A 15,645-nucleotide genomic window follows, 5' to 3' on the forward strand; every position below is an offset into this window, starting at 1 on the left:
GCTGGAGCTGCTGCAGCCACTCTCCGTGTCAACAGTGGATCAGGACGTGCTTTGGTACAGCTCCTCTGCCCAAAAGAGGTATCTGAGTGACATGCAATTTCACTCAGTCCCCTAGTTTTACGGCTTGGCAATGGGGACACAGAGCAGGAAAATACCCGTACTCTGACGGAGCAACCCAGCAATGCCTTAATTACATCTGTGTTGTCGTCGCCACTGCAGCTCTGTCTTGTGCACCCTCTCCAGCTGCCAAAGGTCCCGCTGCCATCAGGTGGTGTTTGTATGAGCAACGTCTACGTCCCTGTCTATAAATAATGCCAGTGGACGGGGGGGTGGGTGGAGGAATGGAAACTTGTAAATGAAACAACAGTGTTTCTTCAAATTATACATTCAGATTGATCTAAAGATAAAAATAAAACTCCTCAGGAACAATTTTGATCTTGGCTATATAGTAGCCTAAATTCTAACACTGAAGTGAGAAACAGAGTCACTTGGTTGTTCTTCATTTTTTTGACAGCCATTTCTACACCAAGGGTGAAGATGGTAATATCTTTGTCGTTACAATCCGAAACCCGACATATTTGTTTCCTGATTTGCCATCTAAGTAGGAGTTTAATTAAAACCCATTCATGTGAGAGAAAATAAGCCAATCTGACTTAATTGCCAGTTGATTTAGTATTGCCAGTTCACAAAAAAAAAACCCAAAACAACAAACCCCAGAAACTACAGGGTTGCAATAAGAATAAGTGGTTTCTCTGCCCTAGGTAGGTTTAGGGACTGCAGAACTCAGGCTGAAGCCGGGGTATTGTTTCTGTTCTTTCTCTTCTTGGCAATTGTTGTACTCACTTTTTGCTTTCACAAATTAATTAGTTTACCTCTGTATTAATTGTTACTAGTGAGTTATTGCCCTCATGTCCAAGGCAATAAGGGTAGTAATCCCTTCCGCAAAGAAATTTCGTTAAATGTCAGATATTCACTTGCATGATTTGAAGCCATGACTCAATTTGCTGTCATAAAGTAGCCAGCGTAGTGCTAGAGCACTGGAGCAGCTCGCCAAGCTGGACCCATCAGCGTGTCCAACACAGCGTTACAGACCTTGCTCCTCATTCCATTTGGCAAAGTGACTGTTGTACTTGATGAGAACCCGCTCATGTTCTTGGCGCTAAGGCCGGCATCATTGTCTTCCCAGGTAGTAGAAGAGGAACCGCGTTTGGCTACTCGCTGTTGGGAAGAGCGACGGCACGCATCCCCCGTGTTCTTCTGGGGAGCCGTCCGAAGCCGGCTGTAGCCCAGGAGCCTGCAGTGTGGTAAGCGCAGCGCTGGTCTCCACTCGGGGAATGCCAGCAAGGTGTAGGTAGCAGTTCAGTCTAAAGCTGGTCAGCTCCGCGTGCTTCTGCAAACTGAATTGCTTTTAGATGCCAGAGGAATGTGGTTTGTGTGACAGGTAGCTGATGGAGGTCGCTGAAGCAGCTGCGGATTATGTGGGTTTGAACTGCATCTCCACAGGCACTGGAATCCCTTCTCACCAAAATCTCCTGAACTTTATTAACTTGATTTAATAATGAAACCATTATAGTTTCCTCTTTCCTGAAACTTGTCTACATGCAGTCTCCTTTTGAAGGCGCACATCCCCACTCTGATTTATTTTAAAACAGCTTTTAGAAGGTGTCATCCTTGTGATGAAGTGTTAGGTCTGTGTTGCCAGTGTGCCATTAAAAATTGAATTTCTGACGTTTAAAAGTCTCACTCATCCCAAGTGTCACAGTTTGACAGCACAGGATTATGGATCCATTTCCTCTGTCGGGGCGGGGGGGGAGATGAAAAATGAGAGAAAGCAAGATCTGCAGTCTCTTTCTTCACAATTGAGCTGTAAATTTAAATAAATGCGCACGTTAAACCTCAAAAGACTGAAATGGCACTCTGTATCCTGTGCTGTCTGTGGAGAAGCAACTGTTGTCCTGTGCTCCTGTACAAACACGAAGAGAAGGCTGGAACAGCCTTCTCAATTGTCCGTGAACTGGTAAAACACGGAGCAAGGAATATCTATGGAATCCACAAATGGATAACGTCACAAAACCAAAACATGCCCAGATCCCATTGTTTATTCCTGAGTAGGTCAATAAAAAGGTCAGGTGGAGTATTTCTTGCTGCTTTGCTTTGCCAGCTTTAAACAGCCATGCCTTTGGTATCCTTTCTCTGTTTATCTATCCGCAAAGTGATAACTTCAAAACATGACACCTGATCGGTTTCAAAATGTTGGGAGTGTTCGCATCAGCAAGCAGAACTTTTATCGCTTTTGCCTGAAGCAACAAAAATGGTCTGGGCTTCATGTTTTCCACCTAGAAGTGTTGACTGGAGAGTGTGTAGAGCTTTGCCTGTAAATTTCTGACGTCCATCAGTCTGGCCAAGGGCACAAGCTCGAGCCATCGGCCGTTTCATCCAGCAGTGAGGAGTCTGAGTCAGCGAGCGGTGGCACCTGGCTCTGGCTGGCTGCTGACATCCCAGTCACCCGCCCTGCGGCACGCCCAACCGCTTGCAGGACGCGGCCTCCCCCCAAAAAAAACAAGAGCTGGGAACAGGTGGTTGTTGCTTGAAGAAATTACTCTGCTCTTTAGGCCTCGTCCTTTTGCAAAGAACTTTAAAGGAAGGAGAGCGCCGTGGCTGGGCTGGAGGGCTTGCCCTGGCAGGGAGTACCCGCTCCTGCTGGCCGCCGGGGAGGAAGATGGCGACCCCCGCCCGCCGCAGGAAGATGGCAGGCGGGGAGGAGGACAGGGCGGGCCGCGCAACCTTCGTGAGGGGAGACGGGGAGTAAGCGCGGGACCTGGCGGAGCGGGGCGGCGAGGAAAGGCGTAAGGCGCTTTTCGGGGAGGGGAGAAGCAGGACAACCGCGGCGCTGCCCGACGGGCACGGAACCCGTGGCGGCGGGCGGGCGGGCTGCGCGGGCGGGCGGGGCGGCCGGCAGGGGGCAGCAGGCGGACGGGGATCGGCGCCGCAGGGAGGGCGGGCGCGAGGGCGCCTGGCGCGCGGCCGGCGGCGGGGCCGCGCGACCACTTCGCTGTCGGTTGCCGCGGGAAAAAAAAAAAAAAGAAGGAAAAAAAACAAGCAAAAAAAAAAAAAAAAAGAAAGCGAGGCGGTGCGGGGAGCGGCGGGGACGAGCCCCTCCCCACAACGCCCGGCGGCGGGAGCGCGGCGCCAGGTGCGAGGCGGAGCCCCCGGCCAGGGGGGTGAACGGCCGGGGAGCGGGGCCCGGCGCGTTGCCCCGGGGGCGGAGGCTTCGGCCTTCCCGCGCCCCGTCCCGGGGCCGTGCGGGCTGCCGTGCCCTGCCCCGCCCGAGGGGCAGCCGGCCGCCCGGGGCCGCGCCGTCAGGCGATGCCGCTGGTGGGCCACCCGCCCCCCTGCCGCGGGCCCTCCCGCCCCGCCAGGGCTTCCCGAGTGCGGCCCGGCCTGCCCCCACCGCGGCCGGGGCTCCCCACGGGATGCCCCGAGCGGGGCGGCGCGGGGGCCGGCCTCTCCCGGCACGGGGGTGACGAGGGGGAACACGGCGCTTCCAGTGACCCCCCGCCGGCGCGGAGCGGGTCAGTCCCGCTCCTCGGTGGGGGGGTTCGCTGAGCGGGTCCTTCAGTCCCACTCCTTCGGGGGACCGGGGCTGGGGGGCGGGGGGGGGGGCAGTCGGAGGCCTGCGGGGCGCCGGGGCTGGCGGCGTGCGAGTGAGCGGGGCCGCGGCGCTCTGGGCCTAGGTAGGACGGACCTGCCCCCCTGCCTCTGCCCCCATGGCCAATAAGAAGAGGCCCGGGCTGACACCTGCCTATATACAGCGGAGGAGAGCAACATCTTCAGCGCCGGGCTCGGAGGGGGGGGCACCCAACCCAAAACACAACATCAGGGCAGCGCGGGGGGCTCGGTGGTGCTATAAACCCCCCCCTCCCGAGACCATGACTTCCAGTAAAATTGAGATGCCAGGGGAGGTGAAGGCAGATCCTGCCGCTCTGATGGCATCCCTGCATCTGCTGCCTTCTCCCACTCTCAACCTGGAAATCAAATACACCAAGGTAAGTTGTGCTCGTTTGTTCTGGCAGGGAGATTCGTGCCTATCCCTCCAGAGGAGGGATTTTTTTCTTAAAATCGGTTTCATTCTGCCCTAACCAACTTCAGTGTAGAGACAAAAAAAACCCAAAACCTGCTGAAAGGCTGCCTTGAATCTGCAATAAAGGAAACGGATTTTTACCCTGTAATCATCTGAAAAGTCATAGGATAACAGAAAAGCAAATTAGATCTGTTGGGACCGGCTTTGCCACTTTACTTCTCTTTAAACACAGTATTTTCTACAAAGCCGACAGGGTTTATTTTCAGTGCAAAAATCAATAGTTCCCAAATACGTTTCAGATGCTTTTGATGTACTTTAGAGGAAGTTACTATACATACCTGTATATCTGAATCAGAAAATAAAAAATGTTTTCTTTCTTGGATTGCCGTGTGTGCCCAGGGAACTCTTTTACAATTCCTGGAGGGCTCTTAATGCTGCCAGGTTGTTACAGCACTGGAACAGGTCTCTGCTAACTTCTGTGATACTTGAATACTTGAATCCCTGAACAGTATTGCAAGAGGGCATACTTCTTCCTACTAACCTTTAAAACTGATTTTCATAAAGAGAGGGTTAAGAACAAACCCATTGTGTCAATGTAGAAAAATCTGCTGTTTGAATTTGGATTTAAAAATTCGTTGACATATTTTGAATCTCTGCGTCTTTGGTTAAAGAATGTTTTCATTTCGGCTGGAGAAGTTTCAAATGTATAAACAGATTACAATGTGTCAGACTTTGTTTCTAATTTGTTTCTAAAAGCACATCAGCACTGGAAAAAAGGTGATAACATTTTTATCTACTGGAAATACAACCTCAGGAGCTTTAAAGCTGATAGGAAACTCATTTTGGCCAATGTAGTGTAATTTTTTCCTCCGTATCATCACTTTAAGAGCTTTTCATCTCTTCTCTTTTTTAAGAGGGTGCCACAACTAATTTGTCCTCTAATTTGTTACAGCAATTCCATGTTCTAGGAGAATGTCTCAGAGGAAAGTCAACTATTTTAGATTTCACTGCATTTTAATGCAAACTGCAATATGCAAATTAAAAGATGCATATGGTTTTTGGCATATAATTTCTTTGAAAATAGTTTAAATGAGTAGGGAATGCAGTCATTTCTTGTTTTGTGGTGTTACACTTTGGGAGCAATCATACTGTGCACATAGTATATTTGGCATGAATTTTGCTTATTGCTGGTTTCAGAGGAAAATACACTTCCAGAGTGTTTGGTGGATAATACTTGAGAGTAGTATCACAGTCAGTTTGCAGAATAAGTGTTCTTGTTCTAAAACTAGAGAATTGGTTCTAAAAATCTTTGACAAAGATAACAGCAATCCTAACTTCCGATCTGTGGGAATGTAAGCTGGATAGTAACCTTTAATAATTCAGAACACATAGTGCCATCATCTCAGAAATATGTAAGATGTTACACATTTCACACTAATGGAACAAGTAAAAGAAAGTTATTTTATTTCAATATTAAGCCAAAACCAACAGCAACATGTTTCTTCTAAGCTTGGTTTTGAGATATCAGGTAACTCCTGGTTGCTTTTGAGAGAAATTTGGTTTAGGACAGGTATCGAATATTTCACTTGGCACATCCTCTGTCTCTGTTTTTCTGTCTGTCTCGCTCTTCCCTCCTTTTTCTCTTCCTCTGCAGGAAATACAAGTGATTTATAGATAACCGGAGTCTTCAGCTTGGAGTCTTGTCTTGGGCAGGACTTTCATCCAGGATCCACTTTCCCACCTATTACAAAGAAAAACAATCAAAAATGAAATAATGGATTGTAACTTGATTCTTTCTTTTGGAGGAGTGGTCACTTCATGTCTTAAATGACAAATAACTTCCATAAACAATAAATAACATTAGACTAAAGCACTTAAGCAAAAAAAACCCCAACCGCCCCAAACCTTGTAAAATCAGACATCTGTAAGCATTCCTAGCAGCCTCTCTCCTGCTTGTTAGCTGAGAATTTTAAATACACGAGCAGGACACAGAATTCTTGAACTCTTTTTTACAGCTGTCTCTGGATGTAAAATCTTAACCATTTGGGTGTTAGTTCTTTATGAAACGTAGAGGTGCCTGTGAACATTTAAACTCAGTGAAGTAATTTTAAAATATGTTTTTCCAATTAAATTCCATTTCTGGAATTCTAAAATTGGGAAACAGACAGTTTTGTTAGGATAGAACATGTTAAAATTCCAGGACTCCCTAAACGAGATCTGTAATATGTACCGGAAAATGGTACATTTATTATTCACTGATCTTTAAAACACTGTGTTATCCTTGGAACTACTACAAAAACTCCTTCCAAGAACATAGATAAAAGAAGTACTTCCATGTCATTTTCGTGTGTTTGGTTATTTAGCAGAATTACTGAAACTTGTGAAATATTCCTCTGGTAGGTTTACTGAAGTGAGCAGAAAACGGTGTTTTAAGTCTTTCCGATCTGTACACCTGATGCAGCACACAGAGGCAATGTAGTTTTCCATTGGTCAGTGAAAAGATATTTAATTAGTGATGAAAATTACATGATGCCATGTTTTTATGTCAGATGTGCAGCAGTATCTATTGTGACTTCAATACTGGGAGTCAGCCTATGCTTCTTTAAAAAAAACAAGCATTAGAAGTATTTTTCCCAGCTTTTTAATACCTCGGCATGGTCTCTGTGAAAAGTGTTTCAGATGTGCGTAATAAGACTTGGTGAATAGGATGTGAACCAGACATGAAGATGGGTGTTCAGGCACACAGGGTTAAGTTTTTCTGTGTGGCTGGCAAGTACGAAAATGGCTACAGACAGGATTATTTCTCTTTTCGTTGTGATGATGCTTTAATTCTGTACTTGTTAATGATTGGGGAGGGACTGCATGTGCGGGACAGGGGATCTTCCAGCGTTGTGTGGAATCAGGGTGTTCTGCAGCCCCGTGGCACAGCAAGCCCCCTCAGACCAGTGCTGTGTGCGGGCAGAGCTGCGCTCTGTACGTAGGGGAGCGCGTAGGTAGGAAGAGGATCCAGCCCTCTCCCTGCCAACAAGTCATACTTCTGCAAATGTCAGCTTTGTGCCAGAAACTCTCCTGGAGTGGGCTGCTCCTCAAAGATCAGATGTGTGAGACGAGCCGTAGCGTGATGTCCGGGAAGGACACGTTATTAGCATGCTTTGTACAGGAAGCACATCCCTCATGGCTCTGAGAACCTGATCGCTTCTGGGGGTGATCAGACGGTTCTCAGCTTAGCGTCAGATTTGTGCCCCCCTCTTTCATGCTCTTCCTTGTCCCTCCTGAGACGTGAGCATCTCCCGAGTAATCTGACAGGAGACACGGAGTCGGCCCAATGGACTGAGCCCTTTGCAGCGCTTTCCTCCTGCTCTCTCTGTTGGAAGGGCTAAAGGTGTTTCTGCAGGACGTGGCTATCCTTCCTTTGTTACGGTACAATAAAATCTGCCTTTCAAAGTATTTTCATAGTGGTTTTAGTAAGTCACGTTGACTTTGAAAGACAGCCTGGTATAAAATGAGGACCCTTGGGTTCTGTCCTGTCCCAGCTCCGTCCCTACGTCGTGTAACTGAGTGAACAAGCATTCTCAGTTTGCACCATGCTGGGGACACTAATCCAGCTGGATGTTGCTTTGTTTCTTGCCAGCTGATTTAAGTCTGAGAAAGAGATGAAGAACGTTAGCATAAGGAAAGGTTGAAGAGTTGTGGTTTGGAGAGCTTTTTATAAAGAGGTGCTCTAAGGGGTGAAGTTACAGTGCTGTGGCAGGGAAGGGGTATAGAAATGGTTCTGTAGTAATAGCCTGTGAATTGGTTGAGAACCGTATTTTTTTTTTGTCCCGTGTAAAAAGGTTTGCCTCTGCTCTTCCACCATAGGCTGGCATCAGGTCAGTTTGTAAACACAGAGCAGGGGAACTGCCCAGCACTGCACAGAAAACTCTATACAGCAGTTTGTCTTAACTGTGGGCAAACCGCTTCTGTGTAGACAGGAGCTAACTGATACATTTCAGATTCTCGGATGATCAGCATTTGGGTTTGAAGTGTTTTGTTACTGAGTTTCTGTATTTTCATTCCCATTGTGCTTTCTTGGCATTGCCCACGAATGAATGCTGCAGAACACCATTATAAATCCTTTGCACCAAAAGTTCCAGCATGTGTTTTCCAAATAAAAGTCTAGACTGACATTAAGTTAGGAGGCGGGAAACCTACTTTATTTACAATAATATGCAGGATCTGTCATTTTTTGAACTGAAGACAAGCTTTGGCAAAACTCAGGTAAGTGACAAATACACGCCTGTCTTTCCCTGAATGAGCTCACTACTTCAATGCCTTTTGAAGTCAGATTCAGTGAATGACACTTGAAGAAATCGGCTGGCCTTTTGGGTCAGCTCAGGGAGCGCTGTCCAGTTACAAAAGATGGGGCACGGAAAATTAGAGATGTTTGCATAAAGAGGAGACAAATAGAACAGCTGCTTTTCCCCTTTGTGGAACACTTCAGCACCTGATGCTGACACTAGATATGTCCCTCTCTATCATCATAGATGAAGTTTTAGGGTATATATTGTATTTAGATTTACTGTTGTTTAAATCTACAGTTTGAATTCTCTTCTAGCCTGTTCAGACGTTGTGGTTAGTATTACCATCCATCAACCCATATAGCGATTGCAAACCATTTATGCAGTTCTTTCCTATTAACAGCTGAATATATGATTCTTTCTTTCCTCCCAAACCTTGAAGGTCTTCTGCACAAACCAAATTAACCAGGTTTTGCATGTGGGTTTGAGAAACAATTGTAGTCTTATGCATACCCCGTCCTCTGCCTGTGCTGACTGCAGTACAGCTGCTATAATAGCGTTAATTCAAGAGCATTAAAAATACAGAAACTACCAGGCTGAACCAGGCAACAGCTAGGTAACTGCTGCAGGTAATGGCTGTATTACTGAGTCGGTAACTATTGTAGAAATTGCCTCTTACTGTGCTGAATGTTTAGCAAAAGACAGAATCTTTAGGGAAAATGCAAACTGGTTTAGTAAATCCAGCTGTATTATACTGTATTGCAGGCTCGAGGGACGTTTTCTTCTCTTTGCCCGGTCTGTAAGGTCAGATGATACACTGAAAGACAAGAGCTGTGCAATTAGTGTTTTCCTCATCTTTGCAAAACTATGGTTTCAAGTATTCCAGTACAGAAGATGCATATTTATTTGCACACCAAAACCAGAAGGTCAGTAATAATCAGAGCACTTACTCAAGGTGAAGAGTAGCCAAATTCATGCTCCTGCTCTGAAGCAAACCGAGCAGAAATCTGAGTATGGATCCCTACTTTCTGATAGTGGAGAGGTCCCAGTTTTGGATGCTATCCACCTTTGGCTATCCTTGGAAAGAGTCCTTACATTCTCTCCTGTTGGGTAATTCACTTGTAAGTATTTATGAGACCTGAGAGATAGCAACTTTATATCCCAGTAGGCAGGACACTCATGGAGGAAAAGTAAGATTCAGGTCTTTGCTCCGAGAATACTCATGATGTCAGACAGAGCAAGGATTTGATCCAAGATCTATGGCTGTCTAGGCATTGAGCCTAACTGTTGGACTATTGAGCTGGGATAATGTGTCTTGAACACACTTTCATTCTGACAAAAAATGTCCCTCTGTAATTCTGCATTCCAGTCTGTCCTTCAGAAACGTTTCCCGTGGAAGTTCCCCACTCCTGGTACATTTCCATGTTAAATTGCTGTCTTGATGTATCTACGTTCTCTGATTAAAAAATCTCAACAGTCCAGAAATTTTTTATAATCTCTGCTCAGCTTGTCCATCTTGACAGGACAAGGGGTAATGGTTTTAAACTAGAAGGAGGTAGATTTAGATTAGACGTAATAAAGACATTTTTTCCAATGAGAGTGGTGAAACACCGGCTGAGGTTGCCCAGAGAGGCGGTGGATGCCCCATCCCTGGAAATGTTCCAGGCCAGGTTGGCCAGGGCTCTGAGCAACCTGATCTGGTTGGAGATGTCCCTGCTTCTTGCAGGGGGGTTGGACTGGATGGGCTTTAAAGGTCCTTTCTCACCCAAACTGATTCTATCTTTCTGTCCACGCAGAACTGTTCCCCACAGACCGCAATGAGCTCTACCAGTTTGAAGTTACCTGCTGCCATGAACTGCTTTGTTCCTGGGAACACCACACAGTGGAACCACTGTATCCGTGTGTCTTCCCTTCTTTAGAACGCACTAACCGTTGCTGTCCACAGGCACTGCCAGTCACTGGGAACACACCAGCATCTAAAAGTCACTCGAACCCTTCCTTCCAACAGGCTTTGCTTTGCCTTTGCTACCTTTGGCAAATTTAATCTACCCTTGAGTTGCCCAAATACCTTTTAACTTCAGCCCTCGTGGTATTTTGTTCAGTACTCTGATTAGTCTGAATATTTTTATCTGCAAGCTACGTACCTCACGATTAATGATCTGCAAAAGCAGGTGAACCAAGATATCGATTGCTAGTCAGAGTAATGAAGGGGCACCTTGCTATTAACCTCTTTCCAGGGAGAATTATCAATTTATTTCCAGTCTTTTTATCTTATCTCTTAACCACTTTTTAATCCATGGCAGGACTTTATCTTTCACCATATGGTTACTAACTTTCCTTAATAGCCTCTTGCTAAGGACTTTATCATCAAAAGCCTTTTTAAAGTCTAAATAAATTATATCCACTGATTCATCTCAGCTCCTCATTTGACTAACTATCTTCCAAGAAATCTTGCAGGTTTACAGAGATAAATGACAAAAGATTAGTTCAGTGGTCCATATCATAAATTCTTAGTCAGATCCTGCATAGAGACACATTTCTTCTTTTACAGTTCTGCAGCTATCTTTCCTAAGACAGAACTGTAACGTTTTGCTGTTTATTTTTTGCAAATTGTTTAATTCTCTCCACTTCTAAAAAACCACAGCTTTTTATCTGTTCGGGTTTTTTTTAAGTGTAGAACTTGCTCTGTGAAACAAGTAAACAAAACATCAACTCTAGTTCAGCTGAAAGAAATGAGAGACCAAAAAAATGCATTTATACAGAGACAACATTTTGGGGAAGCTGTGTAAATACAGTATGAGTGCAGATATGGGAAAGTTTAAAAAAATCTTCAGAGAGTTGCAGTTCTGCGCAGTCCTCTAGTGAGAAATCCTTAGACAAGTGCTGGCATCCCTACTTAAGCGCAAATATGTGCACAGGTAGCTATGTGAGGTGCAGTAGAAAGTATTTCATGGAGAAAGATGAAGTCTAAAAAGTGATTGCCATCTAAGGACCCGATCATTCATTACTTTTGTGCTTGCTCCAATGAATAGAGGAATTCCTGTTCAGACTGCGTACACCAAATTGGTTTTTCTCCAGAACACAAGTTCCATACTTCAGAATTTCTCTAAAAACCTATTTCTACTGACCAGCATTCTCGGTTACTTTCAATGGCAGTTTACCTTTGTGGCAGGAATGCAACACATCAGTTTTAAGCTATGCAGCGTAACTGAGCTTTAAATATAGGAGCACTTCATAACCAAAAGTATGATACGTGAAGCCACATCAAAGGTTGCTGCAGTAGCATTGCTGAAGTAGTCTCCAACTGACAACAGAAAAAAAAGGACTTCATTCTTGTTCACTTGAAGTCAGTTCCTTTCCCAGAGAGCCTAGGGAACTAGATTTTTACCTTATGACTTGAAACATAATACGCTCCAGCTTTGTGGGACTGAAGTGGGAAATTACTTCAGAGCAGAGAAGCGTCCGCAGCAAATTCTGTGACCCAAATGAAAATGTTTAAGATCAGCTCAATCTCAGTTGACCTCAGCTGGAGGTTAAACACAGGGACCGCACTGACCGCTGGAGTATATAGACCTCAATCTGCAAGGGATTCGTGGGTAATGAAGACTTTTGAGTGGAACTCGGAATCTAAAGGGGTGCCGGTGGGGCAGCCGTGGAGCGGCCTACAGCAGGTGTTCGTGGTTACAGAAAGGATATACTTTGCGGATTTCCGTGAGGATTTCCAGTATGCCCCCATTTACAATAAGGGAGTTACAGAAATCCATTTGAAAGTCAAAGACATAGAAGTGTTGCACGGAAGAACAGGCTGCAGCCTCTTTGCTGAACTCGGATGGGAAGAGGATGCCGGGGATACGCTGTGCTCTTACCGTGCTCTGGTCATCTCAGAGCGCCTACACAAAATCCCTCCGCTTTGACTCAGAAACCATCAGAAGGTGCCTTTCCCAAATTCCAAACACATGTATTTGCACATATAAAGGCTTCACTCTGCAGTGAAACGGATTTATTTCCAAAGCAGAGCTATTTACTACTTCAGGTAAATACAGATATTATGTAACTATGAAAGCTGATCTTAGCCTTTTGTGAATAGGTCAGCATGCCTTAAATTTGGCCTCGCGTGACTAGAGCTGGGCCGAACCTCAGGTCTACATGTCATCTGAAATACGAGCTCTCCAATCGGATGGTCCTTCCAGGTCTGTGCTGTGGCATTGTGTTCTCATGCTCCAGCGGGAAAAACACCACTTCGTACATCCTCGTCCCCAGTCCCACCACCACCTTGTGTGTCCTCAGTGGCTTTTGTGCAATTCCTGCTGCCTCTGCTTTTGAAAACTGGGAGAACTGAGATGCATTAGCATTTGGCATTTCTTTCAGGAGCTGTATTTCAGCTCTTTGCAGCGCAGCTGGGACTGAAGCTCCCTTGTCTTGGACGTAGCCTCTAAATGGTCTGCGGTATATTGCTGGCGTTAAGAGTTTTAGTAAAGATGAGTTCCCAGAACAAGTATTTTACCGGTCATCATCTTGTGTTCAAACTAGTGGCTCTGCTTTGCTTCCCTTGGCCCTACAAGACATTAAATTTTTGCCAGAAATGTAATTACTTTGGTGTAGCCAAATTAAGATCCCGCAAATGAGCAGGCATTTCTGGAAATACCCTCACTTTTATACCTTTCATAGCCAGGCTGGTTTTGGAACCCCCTGACTCTACCACAGCCTGTATTTGCTTATTTATTAAACTTCAGCTTCTCTTGGCCGTTTTATTTGTGTTACCGTTTTGGCATTTTTTTTCTCAGAATATTTAGTAGCAATTTTTAATTTCCATTTGTGTTTTGTAGCCTTTTAAAGTTAGTGCTTTATTTCTTTTTTTTTTTTTAGCTTACATTTCCTCTTGTATCTTCCTGCTTAGCCACCCCATTTATTTTCTTGCTTGTGCTTCCCGTTTTTAGCCTTGGGAATGCAAATCTTCTTTGACTCTTTCACATTCTTAAGCCTCCATGCTGATTCTATGGATTTTAATTTCCTAGCTTCAAGCAGGGAGTTTCTAAGTTACTTCCTCTTTTAAAAAAATCGCTTCTTGAAGTTTAGTATCCCAGAGAGTAGGGCTTCTTCATGTGTTTCTCTCCTGCAATGAAGCTGAAGTTATTTATGTGGTAACCATTTCTCAGGGGTTCAGACACAATTTTTAGTCCTTGACAGGGCTACGTCAAATGTTGTTTAGATTAGGATACAGAAAATTGTATGTTCTCTAGACGCTATCTGAGTGCAGCTCTCCCTGAGCTAATGCGCGGTTACTTTTGCACGAGTCGTACTGCCTTCATATTCTTTTTCCACTTCAGTGCCACTTCAGTGTCACTTCAGTTGCTCTTAGCCAGAAGCCAGTACTTCATTCTGCTATTAACCTTTGCGATCGACGCTGTGTCTGTGGGTCTACGCTATGTGTTCTGTTTCTCTTCCAAGAAATACCCACGCAATTCCTTGCACACAGAGCTACTCCCCCGTCGCTCCAACCTGGCTTGTCCTCCCTGCATAGCTTATACCTAGAAATCGTGGTATGCCTCTGATCATTCTCATCCCCTTATGCTCAAAAATGCGAGTCTTTTTCCTCCCCTTGATACAGTCCAGATCACCCATTTTCACACTTCGATTTCTCACGCTGGTTTATAGGCACTTGCGCTTTTATTTCCTAACCATAAGATGACCTAGATGAAAATTGTGACGTGGTTTGTTGAAAAACCCTGTAAAGGCTTTTCAGCTCAGCCACTAAAGCACTTCCCATGACATTGCAGCTCACTCTCATTTACCACTCTGCTAGTGTAAAAAGTCCTTAAAATAGAAATTAGGTTTAAACTGGCTTTAGTACTTTTTTGCACTGTCAAATTGATTTGAGAAGGCATTTATGTAACTGCCACTTGGATATGTGGTTTGTTGGGTTTTGTTGTTTGGTTTTTTTTTTAAGGAACCACTTCATTTTGTTGTTTGAAACATATCTGGAGTTTATTTTAAATGTTCTTTGCATCCACGCGTAAAAGTACTGTCCTGATTCCACTGGATATTTTCAAAACTTACCAGTATACCATAACATACGCATTTTACATTTGCTTATGTGTTTTTTTCCAACTGTAACAGAAATAGTTTAAGTTTATTCTTGAGTAGTTAGAAACAACCAAGAAATTACCACCTTCCTTTGCAAACCAAGGGTTTATTTTATTCTCTCCAGTTTCTTCAGCTGTGACACGTGGTTGCAGCAGTCCTGTACCGCAGTGGCCTGCACGGACCCTGAGAAACCTGAACGTGTTTTTCAGAACATCTGGCTAAACCTTCATCCCCTTTTCCATCAGTGCTTGATGGGTTTTTGTCGATCTTTCTCTTTTTGCCCTTACCATGCTTTCTTCACCATGGCTCCTTAACAGCCTCTTCTGTCTTTGGTGATGTCTATGGGATGCCGTTTTCCTGAGAGGTGAGAACCAAGCTCTGCCTTTTCAGCTGTCCATCTGAAATTGTGATACGAGACTAACACTAAATGGGTTACTGTGCTGCTGCTGCTGGCTTAGTCTTGGTGGTCCAACCCTTCAACAGTGATTTAAAAATCCATTTGTTACATTACTAAAGGCATTTTTAGCTAGCATCACTCAGCTGCAAGTGTTAATATTCTGCTCCTTCCATCAAAGCTTTTTAGAAGGCATTAATTGATTCAGTCTCACTGTAAAAGTGGTGATAAGGCTCCTTCACAGATGGAGGAGTTTAAATTTGTGGGAGTGCCACCGTGACTAACTCAGACAGTAGGTCAGTGTCAGAGGCAGGATCTCTTGCGAAGCCAGCCAGACTACTAGAAGATAAAACCTCTTTTTCTGCACATGCTATTCCGGGAAATGGAAATACAGATGAACTTCAGAGTCAGTGTTTGCCTGTGGATGCACGTCTACTGTTCTATATGGTGTTAACTGCCCCCTTTTCTGTGCACTCACCTGTACGTGTGCATGCAGTACAGATGAAAAGACCCCCTTTTTGTGCTCTTTTCTCTCTTTCTGTGTTACTTTATCAGGAGTTGTTTCTGTGGTTACCCCCTTGAGCACTGTCTGGGAGGCAGCGCCCTCCTCGCTGGATTTGCTGCGTAGGGAGTTCAAACCGAGCTGGAGCTTGCGGTGCTGCTCCCCTCTGTACTTTTCTGTTAGGAGGAGGAGCATCTCCGTCGGTGCCGTGCAGTGACAGTACTGCAGGCTGTCCAGGCTGTCGTCTCTGGGATTGTTTCTATTCACTTTTCAATGGTTTTGTTTTAGTAAGGCGCTCCAACATGGA

General features: G+C 45.0%; 1 protein-coding gene across 2 annotated transcripts in view; it reads left to right on the forward strand.

Moving 5' to 3' along the window:
• The first annotated feature begins 2,786 nt into the window (after nucleotides 1–2,786).
• The window catches only part of ALDH1A2 (aldehyde dehydrogenase 1 family member A2), a 54,041-nt gene continuing 41,182 nt past the window's right edge, over nucleotides 2,787–15,645 (forward strand). The window contains exon 1 of one of the 2 annotated variants that reach the window (XM_086757384.1): nucleotides 2,787–2,805. Coding sequence is in view for 1 of the 2 variants with exons in the window: in XM_010118217.2 (XP_010116519.2) it covers nucleotides 3,768–4,046 (279 nt within the window). In the remaining variant the exon portion in view is untranslated. Of the gene's footprint in view, nucleotides 2,806–3,651; nucleotides 4,047–15,645 lie in introns of those variants that run through there. The other variant, XM_010118217.2, reaches the window with a different exon arrangement.

Source organism: Chlamydotis macqueenii, chromosome 12 (genome assembly GCF_036417535.1).
Source record: "Chlamydotis macqueenii isolate bChlMac1 chromosome 12, bChlMac1.mat, whole genome shotgun sequence".
Lineage (NCBI taxonomy): Eukaryota > Metazoa > Chordata > Aves > Otidiformes > Otididae > Chlamydotis > Chlamydotis macqueenii.